Raw genomic sequence first — 13,213 nt, 5'->3', positions numbered from 1 at the left:
CTTTTGCAGTCTTTTGCAGTATTTGTGCTGATTGGGATGCAGTTCAACAGATGATTCATCTGAAAAATCTACCATCTGCCACTTTTCCAATTGATCAACTAGAAGTCAAATTATTATTTGTTGCTCCTAAAAATGGGATCAATGACAAGACTTTTGTCAGGTAATGTAGAATCAAGGATTTGGAAAGCAACCGCCTCTTAAATTAGAAAAAGTAGCGCTGGATTTTTTCCATCAGTAATGGACGGGATCATTGTCATTTGCTAATTGCTGCGATAATATTATCAGGTTGCTGGAGAGGAGGCATTGATAGTAATTTGGCTACTGGACAAACTATTGCCACAAGCACCTACTTTAAAGGATGTATTCAGACTCTGAGAAGTTGATGCAGTATTTTTGAGAGTAGTGTGCTCTCTTTATCTAAGACAGAACTAATATACTGAAACAACTTGATGGCTGTTAAATTTTTGATGGTTATTGGAACATCCAGATTAGTTTGACCCTCGCACACACAACTCATCATCTTTTTCTGCAGGCATTTTGAGTCTCTGCAATCAGAAATATGCATATGAGGAGATTACAAGGCATTATAATGGCTTTTTTCTTGTATTTAAATATGCATATTCAAATAAACCTTAAGTGAATATATGCTGTCATGGCTTTGCATTTAAAAACGTGGTTAGAATAGAAGTCAATAGGGCAAAAACAGCCTCAAACATAATGAAAGAGTAGTCAATTTGAACATTACACAAGGATTAATAATAATTATGACTTATAAATAACAAAGTTTTCAGTTTTGGGTGAACCAACCCTTAACACAAACATAAAATATCCCCTATTGAAAAGATCTTACAAAGATCAAATATGGTGTATTAAGAGAGTAAAGAGGATCATTCATGCTGAGTCTTGGCAAATGAACTAATAAGCAAACTTGTAATGCGCACCAAAAAGCACATAAAGTCCAGGGCCAGTACAGTGGGCACTCCTCCAAAGGGCAGGCCCTGGAGCACAGTACTGCGGATCCGGCCCGAATAGCAGAAGTCCTGGGTGCCATTAGTGTTGTTGGTGGAACCGGTAGCAATCATCATGAGTAAAGCTTAGACAATCAGCATCCTTAATACTGCTGCATCCTGAAAGTCCACCTGTTAGAAGACAAGATGTGTAGAGTGTTATCTAGCAATTTGACAGAAATAGTCTAAAATTTTGATACAGTTGAACTACATCACATATCACATGTGGACTACAGCAGGGGTTCCCAAACTTTTCAGCCCGCGACCCCCAAAATAACAATGTCAGTGACTCGTGACTGCCATTTTTCAAGGCAGTTATACTGTAAATATATAAATGTTGCAGACACAACTATTGGCATATATACACATGAGCATATTGAAAACACAAAACTGCAACAGTCTATTAACCATATAATGTTTTTTATAGTCATTTATTAATTTAATTATATTTTAAGAAAAAAATGAAAGGCTGATGGCAGATTTTTATATGCATGTTGTTGTTGTTGTTGTTGTTTCTTTAAAAAAACGATTAACTATCTTCTGTGAGTTATGAATAAAATATGGTAATTTAAATGGTTTAATAAAATTTATTTGAGTTTTGGAAATCACCAAGCAACCCCTTGTCCTTGTACCACGACCCCCAGGGAGACCAGACCCCCACTTTGAAACCACTGTACTACAGGACCATTTCTAAATTCAATCATATAATAGTTTTATATACTTCTAATTTACATATGCAGTGGTCCCTCGCTGTAATGCAGTTGACCTTTCGTGGCCTCCGTGTACTTTTGCCGATTTTTTTTGTGCATTTCGACAAGTTTTTTTTTTTTTTACAGCACATTGTGTTCCTCATCCTGATCGGCTTTAGATTACTGTCAATCAATCTCCTCCGTGCCGTGTCTCCTGTACAGTACAGAATACGATCAGCTTGCCAAATTTACATAAATCTTATCCAGACTCTGTATGTTTGCCATTTTTCTCCCCTAAAACCCCCCCAATGACGACGAAAAGTTCTGCACCGTCAAAGGCACCTGCATTAGAATCCAAAAGGCAGAGGAAGATGCTAAACATCGCACAAAAAGTTGGACTTCTGGACATGCTAAAGCAGGGGTCTCAAAAAAATAGCCCACAGGCCATTTACGTCTCCCCTTCCTCTTCCATCCGGCTGGCTACTGACGTCAAAAAAAGAACAAGATTCGGCACACCAAAACATGTTTTTGAATGACTATCATTGTTGTGCAAAAAACCACTTGTGGTTTTGACCAACCTATTGGATATTTGAAGTACTGCACTATATTATACTGCGTTTCAGTTTTACTTTTGTTTTCTCTCAGCATGCGGTTGATAGTAACGCACATGCATATTGTTTCTGGAGCTGATTTAAACGTAAAAAAAATGTTTTTAACTTTTTGTAAATATTCAAGGGTCATTTGTTTATAATCAGTTTTATACCACCAGTATTTTGTTAAACAAACACTTTTTCATGGCTTACACATTATTCTGGTGGTGTAACAAATATGCTAATTTTGCTAATATCAAATGGCCAAATACTATATTAAATATCAAAATCTATACTATATAATGTATCTAATATCAAATACTTTCCCCCTGCTTTTTGTAGTTTTACAAAAAAGAAAGATACTAAGAACAATTGCCAACTTTTGGTAAAGTCACACCTGGTTGGTACAGAATAATAATTATCATTATTATGACTATTTAAATGTCAAAATGCTAATCTAAACAGCCATAGATATATTTCAGCAGTTGTGTGAAGCAAAAACGTGCTGATTTGTTGATGATTTGTGATAGGTAATGCTTGAATTATAAACATCTGGTCTATTGTCCTAAGTACAGTAAGTGTCTTAAGTTACGTGGTGCTATTACGGAATAAATGAATCTTCGGTTTGTTACAAGGTAGAGGAGGAAAATAACATTCGGACGACAGCAGCAATAAATTTCAACAAGGATGCAAAAAGGGTCGTTCGTACTACTAACCATCTTAAGGAATCCTACTTTGTGAATTCTGCCTGTTGCGGGTTATTTTTAGAACGTGACTCCCGTGATTAACAAGGGACCACTGTATTGACCACATGTAAAGAGTTTTAAAGTGTACACTTAGAAATGTACTCGTTCATATGTAATCGTATTTCTTACTTGGGCAAATATCTGATTAAAAATGTAAAACTTTACCCCAACCTAAAATAAAATAAAAATAAAATTCAAAAAGGGCAACACAGTGGCTCAGCGGTTAGCACTGTCGCCTCTGCAAGAATTGCGCTAGTTCAAGTCCCAGCTGGAAGAGCTGAAGATCTTTGCCCAAACCCGAAGGAATCCGACGGGTTCGTGCTTAATTTTTTGAATTTTAGACGGGGTCGGGCCAGGCTCGGGCTTACGCAGTAATGAACAGTCATGTGATGCATTTGGATTAGCGCGAGAAAGTAATCTATTTGTTTGTTACAACATTAAAATCATTTCTGCAAAGGTGAAACAAATGATGACGAAGAAGTCAAAAAGACCGAAATTTGACTGCGGTTACCAGCCGCCAGTTCAGAAAGAACGGTCATTCTAGCCACCAAGGTATTTCGGTAGTCGCTTATACACTGCGTATTCCGGTACAGCGATAAGCAGCAATGTAGAGCAAGCTGACAGGGAAGATGACGAGGTCACTCGTTACATTGAAACCACTGTCATGGAAAATGAAATGAATGTTCTTGGCTGGTGGAAGATGAACAAACAATCCTACCCAAAACATTCTAAATTAGCCAGATCAGTAATATGCATCCCGGCCAGTAGCAGCAGTGAAAGGGTGTTCAGAGCTGCTCAGTGAGCGCAGGACTGCACTAAAGCCATTTACAGTGGATTCAATAATGTTCCCCCACAAAAACACGTATCCTAATCTTGGTGAGTAAAGGTTTGTTTTTGTTTTTCCAAATATAACTAAATATTATTTAAACGATAAATGCATAATGTAGACCAGGGCTCGAAATTAACCTCTTTGCTTGGTAGCAGCACCGGTGCTCCTAACTTTAAAAATTTAGTCGCACCCACCAATTATGAGCACCGTTACTACAAGTTTTATACAAACAGATTTATTGCATTTGAAATCAACAGTAATCAAACTGACAAGCAAAAAATAATATATATATATGCAAGCGTGAGGAAAATATGTCTCAACGCAATCCCGTTATCACAAGAAAATAGATTTTATAACATAACTGAGTGACTAAAGCATACACGGAGCGTTCACCGGCCCTGCACGCACTGCTTGAATGAATGTTAACGGTATAACTGTGCTGTTCTCACAAGTGCTGTCTGATACTGCACTGATGCTTTTGAAATGTACTGTACCTTATTATATGCATACGTCATGTTAATAGCAATAACGGTATTTTCATGAGTAGCGATATTAGCTTAGTCAGTGTAAGCCTGTTTGCGATGCCGATGGTGTATGTAGTGTTCAATTTTACATATAGCTGCCACTTGCATGGCGATTATATGAAGGATTAAACTGAAGCTCTTGTGCTAGATGTGGCAAACTGTTACCTGAAAACTCCATCCCACAGACTTTTCATAGCCGACTTGAAGCCAATGGAAGTCTTTTATCCACTCTTGGAAAAGTGTAGATGGTGGAGTAACATTCAGTACATGATCACAGCTAAGATGTGTCATTATTTATAACTTTAGATGCCATGGTTTCTAAAACAAAATCTGTCAGTGTCATTTTCATTCTCATCTTCAGCGCTTTAGTTTTTCGCGGTAGTAGCCCTCTCGGTCATCCCAAGCCAGAATGCGCTGGCTGTGTGATTGACAGCTGATATTAACCAATCATTCAGTGCTAGAGCAGTGGTGGGCCAATAAGAAGAGCGCGAAGGCGGGGCAAGCATTACGGACTTGGTTGGCTTTGTTTACTGCAGCAAGTTGACATGACAAAGTGCAGACAAAGAGCTTAGAGATGCATTCTGCGTGAATGTCTCCCAAATCCGCGCATGTGGTGAACATTTTGCAGTAAAAACTGGTCGCACACAACAATTTTAAGCACTCGCAGAAATGCTCCCAAATGTATTTTGAGGTCGCACAGATAAAATTTCGGGCGCAATTTCGAGCCCTGTAGACAGAGTATACAGGCTAATGTGAATAAACAAAAGATCATAATATGAAGGAAAAGACTTTTTATTTTGTTTATATGATATACAGTTGAAGTCAGAATTATAAGACATCCTGTTCAATTTTAATTCTTTAACATCTTTTCAACATTTCTGTTAACGGAGAGAAGATTTTTTTCTAACACATTTCTAAACAAAACATCCGATTCACATGGGGCTTCGGCGTTAACGCTTAGCAGAGGGCGTGTCTCAAGCTGATCGTCATAGCAGCGTCAGCCAATTAAATTAGTTCACAATCGGCTACTGTCTGAGCTGGGGTATTTGCATAAAGCGATATGATTGGCTGATGCTTCCGTTGGCGCTTGGAAATTTGAGAAATTCCCAACTTCTGCAGTGAGAGCCACAATTCAGTTCAGCAACACAACGCATTTCAAAGTGAATGAGAAGCATTGACGCTCACAAGTAATAACTCGATTCTAATAACTGATTTCTTTTATCTTTGCCATGATGACAGTCCATAATATTTGACTCGATATTTTTTCAAGACACTAGTATTCAGCTTAAAGTGACATTTAAAGGCTTAACTAGGTTAATTAGGTTACCTAGGCAAGTTAGGGTAATTAGGCAAGTCATTATGTTAGAATGGTTATATTACATCAGGGGGCTAATAAAATTGACCTTAAAATGGTTTTAAAAATGATCTTATCCAGGTAAAATAAAACAAATAAGACTTTCTCCAGATGAAAAAATATTATCAGAAATACTGTGAAAATTTCCTTGCGCCATTAAATAGCACTTGAGAAATATTTCAAAATATTAATGGGCTAATAATTATTGTGCAATATTACACAGCCCTATAAGCAGAACAAATCAGAGAGAGAGCATGCTTAAAAAAGACACACAATGAATCTGGCTCATGCTTTTAAAGAGTAGACAGGAAAAACCGGTTTTGGTAACGCAGGAGAGAAACCACAACAACATATAAGATCTCTACATCATAAATCAGCCTTTGCATCTGAATCTATAGTGTTTAAAGGTGTGACTTGATCAATTAAAGTATGTAACTTGATGAAAGCTTTCTTGTGTCATTGCAAAACAGACCCCTACAATAAACGACTGGTAGACCTCTGAGACTGTGCATGCTGTGCTCTGGCGTGCTGCCGCTGACTCAACACACAGACACATCTATATTCCTCCTACAGTGAGATCAGCCACCAAACCGCTCCACAATGGACAAACAGAGGTCAGGCAGTTTAAGGAGTCGCTACGAGGATAAATGTGCCAACTGTACCAAGTTCTACTCGAAGGAACGTTGGCCAAAACATCAAGATAATAATATATTATCTTAATATATCACAAATATTTCCTAAGTGCAGTTTAACAGGGAAAATTAACACATTTTTCAACATAATTGTTTCAAAAACTAATTTCTAATAACTTTCTTTTATCTTTGCCATGAAGTTATTTTGCGAGATACTAGTATTCAGCTTAAAGTGACATTTAAAGGCTTAACTTTGTTAATTAGGGAAGTTAGGGGAATTTAGGCAAGTCATTAGAAAAGAGTGGTTTGTTTTGTAGTCAATCGAAAAAAAAAATTATATAGTGGCTGATAAGATTGGCCTTAAAATTATATAAATAACACATTATAATTAATGTAATAAATACAATTTCACAGATTAGCTAATCATTTTTTCTTCAATGGACCCAATGGACCCGTTTAATGGTCATCAGCATCTTAAATCCTTGAAAGTATTTAATATTTAGATTATATTTAGAATATTTAGAACAATAAATACAAACAAAGAAAATATATGTATTTTAATGAAGCTATACTTTGTATTAGGGTTGTTTATAGTACCGATTTTGGAACCAGTTGGTACTGAAATGTAAAGAACTCTACCTTCTTGATTACATTTGAGTACTGTTGTCCATGTATCTGTGTTTGTACTTGGTGAACAGCAGTGAAGAATGGTGAACCGATGACCATCACAGCCAATTACAGTCATTTTTGTTGAACAGCTGAACACAATGGCCAATCAGCAGTGTTTAAGTACGCACTGAAATGTTAGTAGAAAATGGAGTACCGATTGATACCGAACTCGATACTTTTGACAAGCCTACTTTGTATTAGACAGGTTTTGCATCAAATTAAAAAAACAAAATTACTGCTTTTGTGAGGTGTTTCCAATGCAGCGTCAATAGGCGGGACAGTAAATGTAAAGCTTATTGCGCACTGAATCAGAATTTTTCGTCCGTATTTTTTGCATGTTAAAAAGTAAATCCAACCTCACGTTGTATCAATGTTATTGCTGCACTTCCTCGCAACTTTCATCCATCATAAAAAAAAATTCAACTCAATTTCACTTTTTGCATTTGAAAAAGCGATTTAAGAGGTGTTTTGACAGTTCAGAGCCACCGTACAAGCAAAAAGCTAAATACAGAATGCCGTCACTTGAGCTACAGATAACTATATGACAAACATGGTGCATAAAAACAGAATGTGGCGGACAGTTGAGAACCCTATATATATACTTTTTCTGAAACTCTTGATAACACTGTCATTGAGTTGAGGTTTTTTATTTAAGCAAATAGGAATGCAAACAAGTGTTTGTTGTATTCTCCCATTCACTGCGCTCTAGGGGTGCTTTCACACTTTGACTTTTGTTTCGGAACCTGTCTCATTTGCCCAGATAGCGCGGTTTGTTTAGCATATGTGAAACCACCAACTGCTGGATCCGCGGCAAAACAATCGCTCAGAGATCGCTTGAATGAGGTGGTCTCGGCTTAATTGAAACAAACTCTGGGGCGGATTAATTGTAGCGAGAAAGCGATACGACCCGAGCCCGGCTATATCACAGTAATTTATGGATATGTAATAGTCATACGCTATATTAATAAAGAATAATGAATAATGAAAGGATCCATTGTTTATTTCCAATGACAAAGAGTGGTATAGACAAATATTGCTAACACATAAAAAAAAGCTAAATTTTGATTATTTTGCAATGTGTTTGACCAGTCCAAAAAGCTTTATTATAAAATAATAAAACTACACATATTACCTGAGGATGGGAAAATAAAGTGATTGTTAAATCTGTGAAAATAAACTCACCTTCTGGGGTATAATAGTTACAACTAAAATTCCAAATCATACAATCATTTTCACTCCTTAAAATATAACGATAAAGTTATTAAATATTAAAAAGAAACATTTCATTTCGGCTATAGTTAAATACCAACCATTCATTCATTTTCCTTCGGCTTAGTTTCTTATTTATCAGGGGTCACCACAGTGGAATGAACCGCCAAGTATTCAAGCATATGTTTAACGCAGCGGATGCGCTTCCAGCTGTAACCCAGTACTGGGAAACACTTTCACATTTACACACACACCCATATGCACTACAGCCAATTTAGTTGATCCAATTAACTTATAGCGCATGTCTTTGGACTGTGGGGGAACTCGGAGCACCCGGAGGAAACCCACGGCAACATGGGGAGAACATGCAAACTCCAAACAGAAATGCCAACTAGTCCACCTGGGAATCAAACCAGTGACCTTCTTGCTGTGATGCAACAGTGCTAACAACTGAGCCAAAGCACCGCCCTAACTACCAACCAATATAGAAATAAAACATAACACTGATAAAATATGAATAAAAGCTGAATATTAATTAACACTGCTAAATATTCACTCAAAATTAAGTAGGTTAATCTGAACTGATGTCTGCTTTGCTATGGTAAGTGAGTTTAATAGTTCATTTACATATGCTTATGTTGCACAGGGAATTTGCAAAAGCATATAAACACACAATGACTATCCAGTGTGGACTAATGTCAGAACCAAGTTTATGTTAAGCGTGACAGCAGGAATCTTGAACTTTCCAATGGAAAATAAATATGGCCTATAAGGGTGATGGGGGAGAGAAAGTCACACGCTGGGTTACATAACAAACCAAACTGTGTGCCAAGCCAGCTGAAGGTGAGGTCAGTTAGAATCATCTTTGACACCAATTTACTTTCGATGCATCATAAAGTGCGCCCTCGAAAATGCCACTGTTTACATTTCCCTTTCTAGCATCTCCAACAAGCAACAGTTCATTGTAACATGTACTGTATGTACTACAATGTGCAAAATGCTGACTTCCACACAATTTCTTCATGTTGTCCCAACACAAATCAATTAAGTTAACTTAATTGTTTTTATACATTTAAGTGGATTGAACATAAAACAATTAAGTTGTCTCAAAAAAACTCAAGATGTGTGTTGATTCAACTCATTTTTAGTAAGTAGTTTGAGCAAGCAGTAGTGTGTGTGTGTGTGTGTGTGTGCAGAAATGACAGATTTGAGCTATACAATAGCAGTGAAATATATCAACTTTTGAAGCATGAGATTAGACCGATTAGCACCAACTTTCTCCTCTAAATATTTAAAAACTGCTTTTATGAATGACTATGGCATATATTGCGTATTTTGTGGTTTTTGTTTTTGCTTTTTATTTTTTCCTGGTTTATTTATGCTTTTGAATTGCATTATGGGATCTTGTTCTTTCTTCCAACAACTTTTACTTTGAAAAGTTTGAAAAAGTGACTTTTTTTAACAATATTAACAATAGTTTAAAGTGATATATTGTCTGGTTTGGTGTTGTATATTACGCTACAAAAACCTTGTAATAAACTGTCAGTTCATTTTACAGACTTATTTCTCTAAATATTATTTCTTATACTTTATATTATTTTAAACTGCTAAAATATCAATAAAAGTCATTTTGTTAAACTGTAGAAGTAATTTTTTTAACATCAAAAATCGACACAGCAACATCCCATAATGCAATTCACAACCATGAATAAATCGAAAAAACGTGAAGCACAAAATATGGAAACAGTTTATTAACAGATTTTTTCTGTATTAGGGCTGCATGATACTGGAAAAAAACGGACATACTTTCATTTACTGCAATATATATAGCAATATAAATGCAATTTTACCATATGATTTGAATAGCTTGTAAAGAATTCATAATTTTAGATCGATTGATATGATTCTGATTAAAATAAAATAATAAAAAAAACAAGCCAAGGTAAATACAAAAGACAAAAGGTGCAAATAAACAATGATTTATGATTTTGATTTATGATTATTCAGAAGCAAGAATTAAATAATCCCTGTATAATAATGTATAATAATATTAATATCAGTAATAATAAAAATAATCAAATAACTGCTTTAATATCAACTGATTTACCCATTTTTTTATATAAAAGTCAACCAATCACTTTAAAATCAATGCGTTTACTCACTTTAAGTCAACTAATCGCTTTAAAAGGAACGTTTACTCACCTTCTTGAAAAGTAATGTATTATTATAACACTGGCTTGTTTTGAGAATTTAATTGTATAAAATTCATATTTAAGCTACAACATTATTGCGCCTTATTAGCTTAAATTTGCTTCAAATTATTACAGTCACACGTGCAAAAATAAACTTTCACTCTAAGTTTAAAGTTTAAAATGTATTTACTATGTTGTTAACTAATGTCTGGTCAACCATAATCCAGACTACATTTCAGATCCCTGCAATGTGACTATTGCAGACTCGCACATTGTGATATCGGTGCTAAAACAAAATTGTGCAGCCCTATACTGTATGATGTCTGAAATCACCAAATGGCATTAAAGTTACCACAAAACGAAAGTTAAGATTATCCTTTGTTTCCTCTATCGTGACACACATCCACTAGATCAGTCCTTTTGAATTTTGATTTCATTCCGACTTCTGACAATCACTAAATGCAATACAGAATGTTACATATTCAAATGCAGTTTATGCATGTACTTGAAAACGTAACATTCTGTAGTGCACGTAGTGATTGTCTAAATTATTTATCGATGTTGCACAAGCTCGGTTTGCAGCCTCACCTGATGGACACTTGTGGCTTGTTAGTCAGGGTTTAAAGTGCATACTCTAAGCATTAACATATCGGCACAGCATGACACTTGCCCATTAGGTCACGCAGATTTCGCTCCACATGTTAATGCATCAACCTTTCAAAGTGCAATACTCACTACACTTGAGTAGGCTAAAGTAATAAAGGTCTATACTAAGTAGTATTTAGAACACATACAGTTAAACTCAGGATTATTATCCCTCCTAAATAATTAGCCCTCCTATATATTTTCCCTCATTTCTTTTTTAACAGAATGAAGATATATTCAACACATTTCTAGCCATAATAGTTTTAATAACTCATTTCTAATAACTGATTTATTTTATCTATGCCGTGATGACAGTAAGGGCTGCACATTATATCATTTCAGAATTGATAGCGCAATGTGTGTATTCGCAATAGTCACATCGCAGGATCTGCAATGTTGAACTGCAGTTACAGTTAATCAGCAATGAAGAATGTACAGTGTTATTTTACATTATATTTGATTATTCATATGGGGGTGGGACAAAATATCGATTTGGTGATTTATAGAGATATTTCTGTGCCTGCGATATATTATCAGTGTAGCCATGCATCGATATTTATTTAAAGGTACAAAAGATCTGGGGCCTCATGTATCAACGCTGCGTACGCACAAAAACTTTGCGTACGCCAGGTTTCACGCTCAGAATCGCTCACGTTTGGATTTACTAACAATGAACTGAACGTGGGAATGTGCGCAGCTTCACGGCAGCTTTATGGCTGGCGAACGCACATTTTTTGTGCGAGTCTGTTTTATTTTCATTGGCGACTCCTAGAGGCAGTTGTGTTAAATTCCTCTCTACAAAGTGTCTGAGCCTTGCAATGGCAGCTGTATGAGACGGGTTCATCTAGCAGGTATATAAAGTTTCCATACCATACAGTTGACCAGCTAAACATTAAAGCACAATTTGCAGCGGTCGCCTGTTTTCCCAATGTAATCTGAGCTATCTACTGCACGCACATTGCTATAAAGACACTATCTGAAGATGAATTTGCATGCATGAATCAGAAACATTTCCATTCAATAAATGTGCAAATAAAATATGATGCACAGACTTATTAAAGATTCCTACTTGTCTTTCTCGTGATAAATAGGCAAAATCTGATATGTAGCGGGAAAAAAGAAGAAAGAGTTCATCAGACGCTGGATTCGAGCCGAGTTCATGCTCGAACGTGTCAATACATGATCACATGCGTCTTCCGAGTTGCGCCACTGAGACTGTTAAGGCCGCTGCAACATTTTACAGATATAAATCACACTATTTCTTTTTTTTAATGCACTCAGTGCGATGTTCAGACCCAACTGTGTTAACTGCATCAGCTAAACTCTCCCACTCTATTTTTTTCTTTTGTTGTTAATTCCGGAGATCAAACTTGCAAATAACACCGCTTTTCTCCAGTCTACCTCCGAAAGCAGCACCTCCAATTCACATTCTGTTCAAAGTTTCTCTTTTTGCTTGCTTTTGCCATTGCTTTTTCGTTAGGTTTTGCCATTAGCATAGTCATTAGCATATTCATACGGGGGAGGAGGCAGGGAGGGGTTTTGTGCTCGTGCATGTTGCGCTCAGTTTCACGTTCATTCGGATGTACAAAAGAATATGCGTGAGATTCGTTTCATACATCTGAATTTTTTTCTGCGTACGCACATTTACAGCTTTGTGCGTACGCAATGTTTTAGTAAGATTTCCACGCAAGTCTTCGTACATGAGGCCCCAGAACTAATGTATCAGCCTTGCACTGCCACCATTTACCGCAATACATGAAATAGTGCTTCTTGTAACAACGGATTGAAAACACATCCATTTTTGTCATCATCGTCATTATAGGGGGGAAAAATCCCATGATAATATTGGCTTGTATTACTATACCTGAATATCTGACCATTGATTTCACTTTTCTTTTATCTTACTTAGAATTGCAATAGGGTATAGAGCTATTTCTTCCCATACCGATAAACTTCTGGTGATCGATTAATGTGATTTTTAAAAATTTTATACGGTTCCTTTTACAGCATAGATGCTGTAATGTAATTAAAATATAACCAGTTAAATATACTTCAGCATTCATTTAGTTGTTGAAGCGCAAACCGAGATTTACACGCATGCGCCTGACAGAATCAGCAGGCAAGCGC

General features: G+C 36.3%; 1 protein-coding gene across 7 annotated transcripts in view; it reads right to left on the bottom strand.

The window, feature by feature from the left end:
* Positions 1-13,213, bottom strand: part of tmem63ba (transmembrane protein 63Ba) — an 80,928-nt gene that overhangs the window by 48,727 nt on the left and 18,988 nt on the right. For 6 of the 7 annotated variants that reach the window (XR_012388939.1, XR_012388941.1, XR_012388940.1 and 3 more), the window contains exon 2: positions 942-1,139. Coding sequence is in view for 3 of the 7 variants with exons in the window: in XM_005157065.6 (XP_005157122.1) it covers positions 942-1,085 (144 nt within the window). In the remaining 4 variants the exon portion in view is untranslated. Of the gene's footprint in view, positions 1-941; positions 1,895-1,939; positions 3,206-13,213 lie in introns of those variants that run through there. The other variant, XM_073920304.1, reaches the window with a different exon arrangement.

The sequence above is a fragment of the Danio rerio genome, chromosome 13, assembly GCF_049306965.1.
Source record: "Danio rerio strain Tuebingen ecotype United States chromosome 13, GRCz12tu, whole genome shotgun sequence".
In the NCBI taxonomy this organism is placed as follows: domain Eukaryota; kingdom Metazoa; phylum Chordata; class Actinopteri; order Cypriniformes; family Danionidae; genus Danio; species Danio rerio.
This window is presented reverse-complemented; position numbering and strand designations above follow the sequence as displayed.